General features: G+C 40.3%; 1 protein-coding gene across 4 annotated transcripts in view; it reads right to left on the reverse strand.

The window, feature by feature from the left end:
- Positions 1-16,089, reverse strand: part of CENPC (centromere protein C) — a 32,048-nt gene extending 15,959 nt beyond the window's left edge. For 2 of the 4 annotated variants that reach the window (XM_085222722.1, XM_085222721.1), the window contains exons 1-13: positions 15,960-16,089; positions 15,171-15,217; positions 13,767-13,828; positions 13,449-13,546; positions 12,067-12,160; positions 11,744-11,966; positions 9,751-10,130; positions 7,872-8,709; positions 7,473-7,511; positions 5,600-5,673; positions 4,347-4,415; positions 2,893-2,997; positions 2,012-2,107 (exon numbers count right to left, since the gene is read on the reverse strand). In XM_085222722.1, the coding sequence (XP_085078848.1) occupies positions 2,012-2,107; positions 2,893-2,997; positions 4,347-4,415; positions 5,600-5,673; positions 7,473-7,511; positions 7,872-8,709; positions 9,751-10,130; positions 11,744-11,966; positions 12,067-12,160; positions 13,449-13,546; positions 13,767-13,828; positions 15,171-15,217; positions 15,960-15,974 (2,140 nt within the window). In that variant the 5' untranslated portion in view covers positions 15,975-16,089. Of the gene's footprint in view, positions 1-1,958; positions 2,108-2,892; positions 2,998-4,346; positions 4,416-5,599; positions 5,674-7,472; positions 7,512-7,871; positions 8,710-9,750; positions 10,131-11,743; positions 11,967-12,066; positions 12,161-13,448; positions 13,547-13,766; positions 13,829-15,170; positions 15,218-15,959 lie in introns of all 4 variants that reach the window. The other 2 variants (XM_085222724.1, XM_085222723.1) reach the window with 2 other exon arrangements.
- Positions 16,090-16,707: the final 618 nt, after the last annotated feature.

A 16,707-nucleotide genomic window follows, 5' to 3' on the forward strand; every position in this document is an offset into this window, starting at 1 on the left:
TAATTTCTATCATATAATGCATTTTTCTAGATAAGACAATAGCCTAAGAGTTTATGACAATCATATACTTTTCAAAGGAAAAAGAGACTCTGGAGAATTTTTAAGATGAAACAAATATCCCAAAAGTCTTTTGGAGAACTCTTGTAAGTAGGCAAGTTTAATTCTATAGTGCACAGGAAATCCCTCTAAATATAGTCAGAAAAAGGATGTCAAAGGCAAGCTGTAACACTTTATAGGCACTCATGGCTGCTCAAGCACTATGCAGAGACAATCAGGGCTAAGAGACTGAAAAAGTTTTGTTCAAAATAACACTTCTATAAAAAGAGGCAGCAATAAGTGCAACTCTATAGCCCTAACCGTGGAATTTTTATTGTATCATTAAAATTCAGGAATTTATTCTAGAAATTCAATTCAACTAATAGGTCTTGTACACATTACTCTTTTGTTAACACCCTCGGATTTTAAGTATCTCAGGAATAATGTCTGATAAGCAGATAATGCCTCACTTCTAGAGGCAGCTCAAAGGAACATAAAGCAGCTAATATTCTTTGTAACATAAGTATGAACAGTCACTACCAGCTCAAGCTTCCATAAACTTGCAAATAAACTTATAAGCTGTACTCAGATCAAAGGTTCAGATAAGTTAGAATCTTGTCTCCTCCAGTGGCCAAAACCAGCCACACCTTTTACCTCCCAGAATACTGTAATGGAGCAATAGCTTCCACAGAATATCCTCCACCTCTAGAGTGTAGTTTGTTTCATTGAAGAGCTATTAACAGTTAAGTCTTTCATGAATTTATCCTGTTCTTGCATTGAACATATAAAAATATTTCTCTCCACAGTATTCTGTGTTAAGGAGTACACAACATGCAGTGAAAAGAGCTTATCTTCTGTGAAAAACTCAGCTCATGCTATCTTCCTTTTACACTTTCTAGCTCTTGTGATAAAAGAAAAAATGTTTATTTCCCTTCTCCATGCCACTTGTGATTTTATAGGTTTATCTCACACCTCTGTAGTGTTTCCAGAGCCAAGGAGCCTTCACTTATGTAGCTGCTTCTGGTACATAAATCCTTCCATGTCTTCAAAAAGCTTTTTCTGAACCTCCTCTAGTCCTACAACTTTCTTTATGTGGTAAAGAAACAAGTGCAACAAAAACATGCGGCAGAAATTCGCACCAATATTCTCTGTTATCTCCATTATTCTTTCTCCAGTGATCTGTTCATCCACGTTTTGTTCTGGAACTGTGTCAGGATAACCAGTGTTCTCTCTCTCCATCCTTGTTAGCATTTATTTCCTCAATAACTTCACATAGAAATGCAGCAGTAACAAACAAAAGCGCCAGTGAGTCCCCATACAGAAAGGCTCTTTTGCATCAAAATCTCTTCCAGAGAGAGAGGTTTCTGGTCTCTGATCCTGCTTCCCTTCTGAGCACTACTTGTGCACTGATCACCTATTACTGCAAATGGTCTAGCAAAGCTTCCCATTCCTGGGAGTTTAAGCATCGATTTATTGCCTACTTTTATCTATTTCATGGATTGTTTGTAAATCTCTATTCACCTAGATCACAATGCGTTTGAATTTAGCTCACATTCAGATGTGATACTACAGTTGGTAGCAGCAAAACAACCAGAAGTTTTTATACCTTAATTATGCATTATAAAATAGAACACATGAGCATCATAAACCAGTGAGCTGATTAAGGGCAGAAGTACAACTTATTTTTCTTCATCACAGCTTTAAGGGCACCACAACACCTCAGGATCGCTCATTTCTCTCTTCCTTCCCAACCCAGTGAAGTTTCAGACAGGTTGATACAGCATTGGTGCACTACATTAACAAGAACGCACTTTTTTTTTCTGCATCAGATCACTAACACATTCCATTACAAAAGGATTTTCAGTTAGAGAATCTGGAGCTGTCAAAGGAGAAAAATCTTAGAGCAAAAGAAAATTCATTACAGAAGGGTTTTTTTGAAGTGTCAAAAGAAGAGGAATAAAGTCTGCATTTATACTTGTTCTAGCTCTTTTCTGCTTATGATGACTCTTCTGCTTATTCTTCACGTGAGGTTCTGCTTCTGCACCTGCTATTCCACTAATTAAAAGCCTTCCTGAAAGAAAAGAAAGTTGAGTGAAACTCACTAACACGTACTAATTATTTTAATTATTTTACAAGAACGAAGATTTGCACAATCTACAATCATTTCAGTTTGGTATATATTTCCTTGATGCTCAACTTTTTATACAGCTTTAGAAAGCCAGAACAAAATCAAAAAGCTTCAGAACATCAAGTACCTGAGAGTGCAACACGCTTTTGAGATTTTAAAGAAAAGGGTATGATGGTAATACGTTCGAGGAACATTTCAGAAAGCCAGAACATGAAAGTTAAGTTTAAAGACAAGGCATTGACTTCAGGGACAAAAGGAAATACTATTTCCAAGCAGACTGATTAATCAGGAAAAGACCAAATTAGTCTGAGTACAAGATGTATTCCATCACCAAGGTATTTAACGCTGACATTAGATAAAACGTTATAGTATCTGCTCTAGAAAGCAGTGCCCACGCAATGAAAAATGCTCCCAAAAATGATCCAATAAGCAGCTCCTGCTATCACAGAACGTCTGACAGAACAAACACACTGGTGCAAATAAATCATTTTTTTTAAATTCGCTAAATTGTTAATGCAAGTTTATTTAACATGTTCTGCTTAAATTACCTCCAGCTTAAACAGGAGCGTTGGGAGAAAGGCGTATCAGCTGAAGACCATAAATAAGTGACTTCTTTCAATTTCACAAATAGTAAGCATCTCAGGGCTTTGATAGCACAGGATCAAACCACAGATTTCCTTTTACTGCCCTATCAGGGACAAGGAGAAGGGTATTTTGGAAACTTGTACCTGAAGGCTTCAATGTATAGGTTACTCGCTCTCCTCGCCAATATTCCAAAGGTTTAAGCCGTATCCTTTTTGTCCGACGAACGTTAGGCGTGTTGGAAGGCAGCACTAAAGGATGAAATAGTTCACAGTAAGTATGAAAATTACTTAGAAATTTATTAGAAATAATATTTAGAAAGCATTAAGCAATCTGCTGTTATTCCATCCCAAGGGGTCAGCACTTCCCAGCTGATATTTTTACCACTTTGCTTTCATGACAAAAAAAAAAAGGAATGAGGTATTGCCAGTAGCCTCCTTTTGCATACATTATTACTTCACTCTGCTTTTTGTTAAGTAGTCACCATGCTAGCTTGACATTAGATTTATTGGATTTCTTTCTATATACCTTAGTCAACCACTGATATACAGACATTAGGAGCTCAGGAATACAGAGAAACAAACATACTTTAATTATGAAGACAAACCCCTCGACAATGACTAAGAATCTTCCTCAAATTTGAAGGATTTCATCAGCAAAAGTGAAAAGGTTTCACCTTGCTTATGGCAAGAGAAGAGTAACAGAGGGTGCCTGAGCTGCCTTTCTTCTCCCAAATACTTAAGTTCCATCTCCAAGGTCTGGAAAAAGAACAGGACTCTTGCCAACAGAAAATCCCATGCACTTCCAAGACTCCTCAGATATTTATTTTCTGACTTAATGGAATCTCAGCTTCAATTTTTCTAAGCTGCAATGTACGAATACAGTAAGAATTTTACATTTTGTAAGAAAAAAATAAAAGCTCCCTTAAGAGTTGAGAACAAATTAGTCAAGGATACTTAAACGCTAAAAATAAAAATGGTAAATTAAAAACAACAAGCTTTGCCTATATTATTTTGTGCACAACAATATAGTCGTGTACCTTCAAAAACTATAATGGAGGAAATAATAAAAACAGATTAGGATGAGATTACAACCCACCACATGCCCATTGTGCCATCCTCTCCCATAGGACCAACTCATATCACAGAAGGCAGCTTATCTGCACCCTCAGTTACACTGTGCAAGATTAATTCAAACCCTCTCACTGAGCTGTAAGCAACGTGCTAACTCAAGAAGTGGAAAATGGGACAATTAAAATGGTGACATACAAAAAAAGTTTTCAGAAGTTAAAAAAAAAAAAATAGAGTAGGGCTATATAGTACTCTAAAGAGGAATTAACAAGTCCTGTCCATAAACATGTCCCATGCATTTTCCAGATTGCTTTCCATATCTTATTCAACTTAAAATTATGGTTTTGAGTACTCTACATTTGCGTGAAGTATGAAAGGTGCTTAATGAATTAACAAATTCACTTATCTGTGATTAGTGAATGATAGACTTCTAGGTGCTTCCCTGTGTTTCCTTCAGCAAAAATTTACATCAAGTTGGAAATGTCTTTATATTTATGCACTTACATTAAGGTATTTTAAAATAATCTTACCTATTTTTTGCCTGCCTATCTCGTCTGACAGTAGATTTTTTATTTGACAATGCAGGTCTTCAGAATTATCTGAAAATACATTTAAAAAGCCATCACAATAGGCATTTATTTACTACTCCTGACTTTTATTCAATCCATCTCCAAGATCCACAACTCCCAACGTTAATGTTCCCTCTAACATTTTTTCTTTAAAGATTCATGAAACCCAATGTAGGTAAAATCAATATGTAATTTATGTATGCATTACAAAGCATAAGCTTGAAAGGTACAAGAAAACTATGCATTCAAGTAAACATTCCTCAGACATCTCTCTCTAAAAAGTCAAGTATTGTAACTACATGTACAATTTTACCGACTGAAGTGTGAGATCATTCAGCTTTACGCCTCCCAGTATAACTTCAAAACAAACTTATTACTAGAACAGCCACAAAACTAGGTCTGAAAAAAACATTACATTAACTAAACAACACTTGTAACTGGCTTTAAAAGAAAAGAAGACTTTCTACCTCCAGGGTTCACATGCATTACAGTAGTACATTTAACTTGCGTAGCGCAACTTAACATGCAAAACCAAGGTATTTTTAGGTGAACAGGCCATACGTAGGAACCTTAGCTCTACAGTGGCCTGAAGTGATTAAATACAGGATCTCTACGTGACAATGCATCAAATTGGTACAGACTTGTCCGGCTCACAAAGAAGCAAAATTGCTTCTGAGAGGTTCTTGGCAATACCAGGCAAAGCATTCACAGGTAGGCCAGCAGTCATGTACAGAAAGAAGGGTTGAAGGGGCTCTCTGGCTATGCAGCACTGCTTCTGAGGAAGCAGCCTAAGTGCAAGAGATACTCTCCCTTCAGCAGCTGGCCCTTACATGAGCCCAGTGTAGCTCCACCCTGGGTCCACCCCTTCTGGTCATCCGGGGAGCACAGGTGCAAACAATGTGCCTGTGCCCCCTAGGCCAGCCACACCCCTTCACCAGGTGCTCAATCACCAGTTCAGGCTGTGACCTAATAGTTCCCTTACAAACCTGAGCCTACAAAATTTGCTCTGAGTATTGTGCAAGGACAACTGTATCCCGAAAGGCTCGATGCCAGACCATGCAGCTTGTCCTTACAGAGCTAACGCAGCATGAAGCTGGTGAGTACTGTACTTATTCTGAAGAACAAGAGCTGAGGATACAATAGAAATTACTGTGCAATCACAGTCTAAGTAGCTCATACATGCAATGCGCGAAAATACCAACTTCAAATAGTACCTGAAGATTCATTATTCTCTTCACAATTCTTACTTGGCGAAGTACATTTCCCAGAATGTTCTAGAACAAGCCCGCTTCAAAAGAAAAGAAAAAAAATACACCTGTTTCAATGTGTTGCATATCAAAGAAATGTTACAGCAATAGCAGAAACAGCAAAATCAAGTTCCTTTGAGAACGTGTAGGATTTTTTCCTTCCAAACACCTGTCTGCACTTGATTCAACACTGAAGTAAATGACCACTGTTAGAAATCACAGGTGTTTTCATCAGTTGCTCCTCTACTGAGTACTGAGGCAGACAACCTGTGCTCACATCTCTCTAACCAGGCCTCGTAAAATTCTGATGTCTCCTTTCTCCTGCCTTCCTGAAGAAACAGATGTCCTCCTCTCCTCTGCAGCACTATAGAAGTAGTTAAAGAAATGTTCTATATGCCGTAAGCAAAAGGACAGTAACAAAGTTTAGAATTTCAGCTGCATGTATGCTGTCATAAAACAATCCCTCGATATAACAATAATTATCAGCCATATGCATCTCCACCAGAAAGATTCTCCAAGCATTATTCAGAACAAGACTGTTCTTTATAGACCTAATATGTTCTTTATAGACCTGACCTTGCCTCCTTCTGTAATCACAACTGCATGTGACTGCCACTACCGTGCCAATAAAATTCAGCAGGGGAAGAATACAGCTGTGCTCCACCTAATCCCCAAAAGATGCATTTCAGTACTAGATCTTCATGCCTACATTTTGCTGCAGCAGTTTGTCCAACTGAATTCTGCTCTAAGCTCAACTAAATTGTTACAGTTTTCAGTAGAATTACAGTAAAAGAATGTGATTCACACATTCACAATTTGTCTCTTCTATTTCATTAAAGAGCCCATTGCATAAAGGAGAAGATATCTGCACACCTACATAAACAAACAAGGGTTTGGAGTGCAGATAATGCTGGATACCTTACTCAGCAGGTATGACATTACTGGTGGCTCCTTACTTTTGACAGAAAGTACAATTTAGAATCATAGAATGGCATAGGATGGAGAGAACATTAAAGACTGTCCAGTTCCAATCCCCACTGCCATGGACAGGGTTGCCAACCACTACATCAGGCTGCCCACGATGATGCAACCTGGCCCCGAATGCCTCCAGAGATGGAACATCCACAACCCTCTAAATAAAAAATTTCTTCCTAACATCTAAGCGAGACCTCCACTCTTCCAGTTTAAAGCCATTCTCCCTTGTCCTGTCACCATCAGACCATATAAAAAGTTGGTTCCCCTCCCACTTGTAAAGCTCTTTTCAGGTACTGGAAGGCAGCAGTGAGGTCTCCCTGCAGCCTTCTCTTCTCCAAGCTAAACAAGCCCAGCTCTCTCAATCTTTCTTTGTAGGAGAGGTGCTGCAGCCCTCTGATCATCTCCATGCCCCTCCTTTGGAGCCACTCCAACAGCTCTGCATCCCTCTTCTACTGGTGGCCCCAGGCCTGGACACAGTACTCCAGGTAAGGTCTTACATGGCTAAAGTAGAGGGGGACAATCACCTCCCTTGCCCTGATGGCCTCCCCTCATTTGAGGCAGCCCAGGATACCCAGTGGGCTGCAAGAGCACACTTCTTGTCTGCTCTTCATCCACCAAGACCCCCAGGGTCCTTCTCAGTTTGTACACATATCTGGGATTGCCTCAACCCAAGCGCAACACCTTTTAGATTAGCTTACTATGTTACCATGATAGCTACATGCCTCAGGCATCAGTTATGATCCATTTCTACTGGTTGCTATACTAGAACACCACAGAGCACAGTATCTGCACCAAAGAGCTGTGCTGTCTCAGTACAGAAGAAGTGAGACTAAATGCAAGTTTTACAGACAACACAGGAAATTACCTTTCAGGACCCATAGCTTTCTCAGCTGCAGCGGAATGTCTAAAAGAGAAACAATTACCGTGCTTACTGTAAGTCAACAACTTTACTTACAGCAGGGAACCATTTAAGAGATTAAAAAAAAAAAAAAGCAATGCAAAAACAAACATCCAAACCACCAAACACTGGATCTGCTACTCAATCTCCAAATCACACTTCAAAAACTCCAAGTTTCCTTAGATGCTTACAGATGTTTCCCTTGGCACCCATCATTGATAACAGAATAGTGATTATACCACTTGGTTTCCCTATTAGCTATTTAACCATCTGAAACAGTCATTTATTTCAACACTGTAACACTCAAATTTAACAGAATATACCAAGTCACACTACATTTTCTAAGGAATTGAATGAATAGCTTACTGCAGTCTCTGGTGCCCGTTATTTTTTCTTTTTTCACTTGCTTTTACAGCTGATTGCTTGTGTTTTTTTCTTGACACCTCCTGTGCAGAAAAGCTGTCAGAATCTGTTGTATTTTGAGGCTCAGTGTCCACCGTGATTGAGCAAGCTCTTTTATGGGCTCTGTGATTAATCTTTTTGAGCATCTTCCCTGAAGATGTAGCTGATGATCTTTTCTTTTCAGAATTCTTCACACTGTCTACAAGATGCTGCAGTAACTCTGCAGCTTTTAAAGGAGTTTTGTTATTTACATCAGTAACTGTTTCCAAAGAGTGCAATACTTTCTCAGCTTTTTCAGACTTAGCCAACTTCTGAAGCACAGAAGTCTGTAATTCTTGATGCGGAGGTGAGGTAAACATTTCATTTGATTTTAAGGGCTCTCTTTCAAGTCCTTCTTCACCAGGTTCACTGTCAGAACTCTTCCATCTCTGTGGCTCAGGATTTTTATTACTATTTCTCCTTCCAGATTTTTTCAGCTTCTTCCTTTGGCTCTTCAACACCTTATCATTTGCAAGTTTCTGCTTAGTTTGTTTCTTGTGAACTGAACGCTGATAAGCTTTTGAAGCAGACTGCTGGTACTTGCAAGGAGTGAGATTCTTTTTTGGAGATAGCATCTGCTCTTGCTGATCCTCAGCAGAGGGCATTGGCAAATCCTCCCTTGCCATCACCCTTCTTATCTTTTGTTCTTCATCAGATGCTTCTGAGTCCAATCCAAACAGCATCAGCTGTTCAGCTTCTGATTCATAGGACATCTTCTTTCTATGCTTGGAAGAGCCCCTAAGTTCATCTGGTTTAGATTTTCCTAGGAATACAAAAAACACATGGACATGAATACTTTTTCCCCATAACAACCCAAATAAATAAGTTTACACCTAAACCAAAAATAAATTTTAAAAAATCATGCAAATATTAAATATCACAAGAACTTATTTTTCCCTAACATTTGAAATAAAGCTCTAATTCAAATTCCCTAGCAGTAAAAGAGCAGAAACGTTATGTTGTATGTGCTTCCAGTTTTCAGTGCTACCTGCTAGAAAGTTCTTCCCAAATAATTCATAAAAACTGACCTCTTCATTTGAAGCACATCTTTCTAGCGATACAAGAGCAAAAGCCTGTGGGTACCTACCTATTTCTCAGCTTGTAGGAAAAGACAGAACATCTAACTTAATTTGTGAACTCCTAACAGGAGAGGATAGAATTGGGGGCAGAGGTGAATCTGTGTGGAAAAATACAGACCATGGCCTGAACAGGCAACTAGCCCATGAGAAAGCACTTGTGTTAGCTTGGGAACAAGTCAACTGCCTCTACCTTCTTTAAGCAGCTGGAACAAACTCGTTTGTGAGAAACTGCTTTGCAGCTATAACTAAGTATCCTTGCTTTCAGTGAATGACTTTACTAATCCTGATACTCCATGCTTTATTGTCTCCCGCCTTTATATATAAGGCCACAGTACTAAGGGAGTCGCATGGACATCTTGCTGGCCAGCCATCACCAGTAACAAGGACTTGGCAGAGACACCACCAGTCAGCCACCCCGATAACATCAGTACTTCTTTATCAAACTGGTGAATATCAACTTGCTTCCACGTACTTTTCTTAAGATTGGTAAACCTTAAACAGAAGCACTGGCACTTTTGCATTACACAATCTACAAGTAAAAAAATATAGACTTGCTGCCTACATACACCCAAAACGTAACTGTGTAACGGAGTCCTAATTGATGCTGTAATGGACTCCGTTAATCTCTCTCATCTCCTTAATCCCCAGTTTCCAAACAGCCCCCAGAAAAATACCCAGTAACGTGACATGGAAGGGCAAGTCTGAAGATGAGTTAGCTGACTTACCCACACGAGTACTGCTTTGCATTTGAGATTTAAGGACCTTTCCCTCACTGTCAGAAGAGACTGGATGGGATTCTGATGTTCTTTTTAAGTCACGTTGCCCTCTGACATTCTTCATTTTCTGTTCACTATGTACTCCAGCCTGCACCTTCATGTTCTTGCATTTCTTATCTGCTGTCTTTTCCTTTTCAGAGGACTGAGATTTCGAAACAGGAGTCGCAGAGCCATCTTTTTTTGACTTTCTGTTCTTGCGAGGTATTGAAAACCAAGACTTAAAAGACAGACAATCTGATTCATCAATGAGAAACTCACAATCGCTTTCTATTACTACGTTTTGATCTTTGACAGGAGGAGGTGATGATGGAGCGATTGAGACAGTACGCCTAAAGAAAGGAGGGACAAAGCACTCACGTTATCTGGAAGTACAATACAAGTGTCAATCGTGAAAAATCAGCCGATAAAGCACATAAACATTCTACAGGAAACTCCCAGACAAATGATTCTATAGCCCATCATCCATTGCCCTTCATTTTCCAAAATGATCACACCCCTCTTGTCTCTTGCTTTGGCCTCAAATGCGTGCCTTACTGTTTTTCAGGTGCTGAGTAATCAGCTTCCTATCAGACCTCACTGATTCACACCAACTCTTTCTCAAAGTCTCCTTTGATCACTACCGTGCTTCAGAACCATATAAGCTTTTCCTGAAGCTTCCAATCTACCTATCAAAACATCTCAAGATCAATCTGAAGCATGTCTCCTTAGACTCCATACAACTCTACCTACAGACAAATGCAAACAAGGTTAAAAACTAAAAGCATTGCTAAATCCTACCTTCACAAAACATTCTAACTAGTTAAACCCTTTCCCAAAAGAATCCCAGGATTGGATTATTATTTTTGCAAGTAGACTGTTCCATGCTAAGCCTCAAAACACTTTACAAGTGTTCCTGTCGTTACAGAGGCTAAAAAGATTGAAGGGATGGACAGCTTCTCCCTCCACACAGGAGATAGAGCAACACGTTCTATACTTTGTCTAATATCCTGATTTTCTCTCACAATTTGAGGTCCTTTCAAATATTCACACTCCATATGGCTCTTTACATTTTGGTTATCAAAATCTAAACTAAATATGAGAAAAAGTATTTAAGTATGATGGTATACTTAATGTGCACTCAATTTCATTTTGTGGAAGGACAAATGCTCTCATTTTCTCCTGCTGACAGTATCTCAGTTTTTACGAATAAACTTTTATTTGTTAATTTAATGGAACGTGGGTAAGCAGTACTGCTTCCCAGGGGAGTAGAAAGCATCCAAACCAATAATGCGACATGGGGTGAGACCATGACTCTTGATCCAAGTACAGCTCAACAAGGCAAATTCTTAATTTTAGGAGAATGTGCTTCACAACATGTCAAATTTCCTAGATCACTGGTGCATTCTCTTCCCAGTCTCACTTCATCATGTGTCACTGGGACTGGTGGCATTCCCTCCCTTCCATGATCTCCAGCAGAGGCTCAGCCTGCTTAGAAAGTAGAACTGTGGCTGGGACAGTCAGCCACTACTGCAACTGGAATTGAAATTTTCTGAAAAGGAGATTGTGACTGCAACTGAAATTACCCTACTTTATATAAAATATTGATATATTCAGAGCGAGGGCAAGGATGACTGCCCACCACTGTTTAACAAAGTTTTTGTTATGTTAAGATCAATGCTTCCAATAGCATTCACTGAAAAAGCCCCGATTATCCATCTCAGAAACTTTTCTAGAAAAAAAGGAGTTCAAATTCATTCTGGAAGTCTTCAGTACTGCATTTCTGGGACTTAACCCTTATCACCAGAACATTTAATAAAAAACAATGATGCCTCTCTTCTGAATCCAGACATAGACTTTTTTTCATCCAATCTGGAATTATTTTTGTTCAGAACACGAACTCATCAACTGAAACCACTGTACTAATTTACCCTTAGAATCAAAAACAACATTCACCTCTACTTACGTTTGTACAGGAGAAGTCTTTGCTACCTCCACAAGAAGAGGTGATCCCACGACCCCATGATCATCCTCAGGATCTGATAACTTGGCAGGACTTTCACATAGTACTTCAACATCTCTGAATGTTAACACCTGTGTTTCTCCTCTAGGCACAGGACTCTCTGTTTTGATAGAACCAGCTATGAGACTGTTTCTTCCAGGCTCCGGGTAGAACACACATGGCTCGCCTGCCACACATATTAAATGGGTTTAGTTGTACTCAAAAGCTCATAAAACCCCAAAGAAGAGTTACCCAGAAAACCTTAACTCAAAAATAGCACTACCAACCTTTGCTCCTGACTGCCTCCACTGGCGTTGCAGGTAAGGACACAGCAGAATGACAGGTACTATTTCCTACCGCGTTAGTTAACCCTGCATCTGGCTGACGTATTCAACAAAGAATGAGACAATCAAAAAAAAAACATTTCACAAAGCCATGATATTTTGACAGGAATAAGAACTTCTGCAGAAAACAATATCATTTCCTTACTTTAATCCTTACTCGGTTCTATTTCAACAGAACACTTCAGTTTTCTATTAACTAAGACTTTCTAAAACTAACTGTATATTTCAAACAGGTAAAAGTACTGCGTACATAAACATCAATCTGCAGTTCCGAATAGACAGACTGCTATTCCACAGGCAAGCTACGTTCTTTTCATTAAAACAAATTAATTTAAACCAACTAATTCACCCACAATTATGTAGCCTGAAGTTTTGCAAGAAAAACTTGAGATTATTCAGTATTCTAACATCAGACTGAAATAAACAAGTGCCAGTATAAATGTTGCCCATTTTAATGCTATTAACAGAATATCCTATTTTCACATAAACACTTGAATCAAAGCATCAAAACTAGATAGAATGGGCTGCAGAAAAACTAGATTCCCATCATTCTTTTAGACAATAAATCAACAAGTCTGTCCACTTCTTCAAGCTACAAAGTTATTTTTCAGATATCGACTGCTTGTTAAGAGCCAATGACTCCCTTTCATAGGAGAACTGTCTCTCAGTGTTACCCTCCACTTGACAGCAAAGAGCTGTGTCCATACATCTGGTAAAGTGCCTGAAACCAATTCCAACAGAGTCCATGACAGCCATACCCAGCATCAATTATAAGACAGGGTGCTTCAGTATGAGAGCACAAGAAATGTAACTATCTCAGACAAAGTCGGAAAAAATTTTAGTAAAATCTGAAAAAAAAGCCATTAAATAAATCTTGTAAGAGATTATTTACTGTATCAGTACAACAAACTAAGGAAAATCATTACCAGCAAATATTAAAGAACATTATAGCCTATACATTAATATTTTTGACATACAGAACTTACTCAACGTTCATACAGAAATCAAGCCTACAGATCCAAATGTGTACCCAAGTGAAGCTGTACCCAGCACTAGGCTGTGATACCACCATAATCAATCAGAATGGCTTAGGTGGAAGGGGATCTTAAAGACTGTGCAGTTCCAACTTCTCCTGCCAACACGGGCAGGGTTGCCAGCCTGGCCTTGATCGACCACCTCTCTGGGCAGCCTGTTCCAGTGCCTCACCACCATATCAATCAAAAATTCCTTCCTAATGTCTAACCTAAATCTCCCCCCTTTTAGTTTAAAGCCATTTCCTCTTGTCCTGTTACTATTAGATCATGTAAAAAGTAGGTCCAACTTACCTTAGGGCTCTGTGTTGAAGTCCTCTCCTTGTTTCTGACAAGAGGAGTTGAGAAACAGGTTGCATCTGGAGAGCTTACTACGACATCAGTATCATCACCTACAAAGAAAAAGCAATTAGGGATACTTGGAATCATACAGCTTAGACTCAGTTTCAAGGGGCTGCAAAGGGGGAACTCTTGAAGACTAAGAGAAGTATTATCAACTTTTTTTTTAATTTTTTATTTTTTTAGTTTCTATTTATTTATTACTACATACAGTACAAGAAAGAAACAACTCTCTAACCAGCAGATTAAGCACAACACCAAATAAAAGCTTACATTCAAAACAATCCTGTATATATTTCAGAACATTTTCACCAGGCTGTATATTGATCTTCTTTCTAGAAAGAAAAAAAAAAAAAAAGCACACATCTTTAAAATAAGAATACTATATACACCTATTCCTGCAAGCGATCTATTACTAGTTAATACTTTACATTGCGATTTCAGGAAACAAGAAGCACTGTCATGAAACATATTTGGAATGAGGAAATAACCCCCAGAGAATAAATCATACAATATTTATTATATTTATTTATATACAAATTTATATACAAATTTATTATATACAAATTATTGCAATACTCTTCAAGTAAAAGAGCTCTGAGAAGCGCATGATGGGGATGGGCTGACAGTTGGACTGGGTGAGCTGAGAGGTCTTTTCCAATCTTAATGATTCTATGAATAGAGACTCTGTCTTTAAATAAATAATTAAAAAAAAAAATAATCGGTCCTGACGTAATTCTGCCTGCATGGTGATCCAGCCTCAGCAGACCCAGAAATGAGATGTGTAATCTGCAGTCTATCCCTTCAAACAAGGAATCAACCTTTGCTTCTCCTCCTACATTTACCTGCAGTTACTATAGACTTCTATAAAAGCTCTGGGAGCAGGAACTGACTTACGGCATCAAACTGCAAGCTAGAAAACAGCTTCAGTGCTTGGATACCATTTCAGATCCCCCCCAGGAAAAATAAAAATAGCAGAAGTAATCCACCAGCTGGCCAATGGAGATCAAAACTAAAATAAGAAGAAAAACACCACATTCTATTTTCCATAAGTATTCATAATTATTAAACATCTACAAAAACAAGTAATTTGGTAGATCTGGTAAGCTCATGAAATGCAAATCCAGCAATAGATTCCAGTAACAAAAAGCTTGATGACTTCAGAAATGTCTCAAAAGCTCTTTGCAGCATTGCAAATACCCAAACTCACGTTCCACATTTACCACTGAGGACCAAACACCCCAAGCTGGAATTCCGTGTGGCCTCACTTTCTCTCCCTCCTGAAAGTCAGAGCACTTGCAGATGGCTGCAGCTGCACTCAAGTAGCTCAGCTGGGGTATCTTAAGATTTATATACTCCACAGCCCACCACTGCAGCCGAGAAACACAAAGGAAATCCTTCGCACTTTGGAGTCCAGAACAATTTGCCTCTCCTACCACTAAGAAATACAAGAAGGCTGGGAAACATCATTAAATCAGTTCAGATTATTAAGGTTGGAAAAGATCTCTAAGCTCATCCAGTCCAACCACCACCACCATTCAGTCCAATCATCCATCACCACCACTCCTGCTAATCACATCCCTAAGACACACCATTAGTTTTAGCATTACACTTAAACATATCAACGTAACTTTTCCAACAAATATATCTAAGATTAAAATCATAAAGGGAAATTACCCTTCTTGCCCGCAGAATCTTGCTCGGTAGTGTTGTTTTAAGTGATCCTGTCAAGAAATAAGAATTAGCTGTTACTAAGCATGCCGCTGACAAACAACAACAGCCTCCTGGTTGATATGTAAACAAGTGTCAAAGACTCCTGGTTTACCTGAAGTCAGTACTAGCAAGTCTTAAAAGCATCAGACAAACCCCCAGCCACATTTCTAAGCAGCTTTAGAGGTTACTTATGGTAATCAAAAACCAAAGAAGCAAACAAAGTAATAATAATAAAGTAAGGAACATCCCACTGTCACCGTTCAGCATATGGTTAACACAGCAGATAGAACCACAGTGTCTCTTGGTGACGAGATGCTGTTAGTTTGGAGACGCTTAGTGCAAAACCGCCTTCTTTCCTGGTCAGTCACAGAACTGAGTTCCTCGCAGCTCGTTCACCTACAAAGGTCCTATCAAACGTAACCCCCGCGCTCCACTGACAGGCTCGCAAGAGGCGGAACAGCTGCGGCACGCCCGGCACCTCCAGCTAACCCTAACCCGCCCACGGAAGGCTTCGGCGCCGAGTGCGGGCCCCGCTGTGCAGCCCGAGAGGAGTGGGGCTGCTGCCGCTGAGGGCTGGCACCGCGCTCCCACGGCCGCACAGCGCGGGACGGAAGGGCCCGCCCGCCCATAGCAGCGCACTGAGGAGAAAAGTGCGTCCCAGCGCCGAGAGACGGCCCCGCTGCCCTCCTCTCCCCCCAGCCAAAGTGTCCAGGGGCCGCCGCCGCGCGGGCCGCGCTCCCCCCGCCCTCTCACCAAGCGCTCCGCCATCCCGGGCCGCCGCCGCCGCCGCCGGAAAGCTCCCGGCACCCATCCGCCCCCGGCCCCTCCCTCAACTCCGCCGCTTTCAAACCTCGGCGGCACCGCCGCCTCGCTCGATTGGCCGGCGCCCACCGCCCCGCCTCGCCCCATTGGCCGGCTCCCGCCTCGCGCCAACCGGGGCGGTTTCTTCGAGCGCGCGCGGCTCCTACCTCCTGGGGGCCGTTGCTGCGCCTGCGCAGAAGACATAGGGCGGCCTTCCTGTGCCCTAAGGGGAGGGAATGGGGTGGAGAGCAGGATTTTTGCCTTGGTCAACGAGAATTCGAACGTGCGGATGCCCTTCTTTATCTGTTCTGCATCATTCGGTGGCGAAGTCACATTCTGCCATTTAAACAAAACCACAAGTTCAGTAATGTGCTCACTGACATGTAGCCAAAACCTGAGACACAGATCAGCCCCACTTGATCCCTGGCTATTAATTCAGTCTTCAGCCAGTTGAGGTTCTGCCTAGAGAAGGTTGTTTTTCCTCTATAGTGGAACATCTGAAACCTCACAGCAGACAGCATTCCACAAGCTGTGAAGAGGTATACCAAACCTGCTATAGTTGAGAACAGGTTGACAAGATAATTAAAAACTTCAAAGCAGATTTTTTGTAATTTTTTTTTTTTTTTTAGCCAAATGAGGGACCTGACCTACTCGGCACATGACCTTTTGGCTGGATAAAAGCTTTGTTTTTAGCAGCAAC

The sequence above is a fragment of the Meleagris gallopavo genome, chromosome 4, assembly GCF_905368555.1.
Source record: "Meleagris gallopavo chromosome 4, MGAL_WU_HG_1.1, whole genome shotgun sequence".
NCBI lineage: Eukaryota > Metazoa > Chordata > Aves > Galliformes > Phasianidae > Meleagris > Meleagris gallopavo.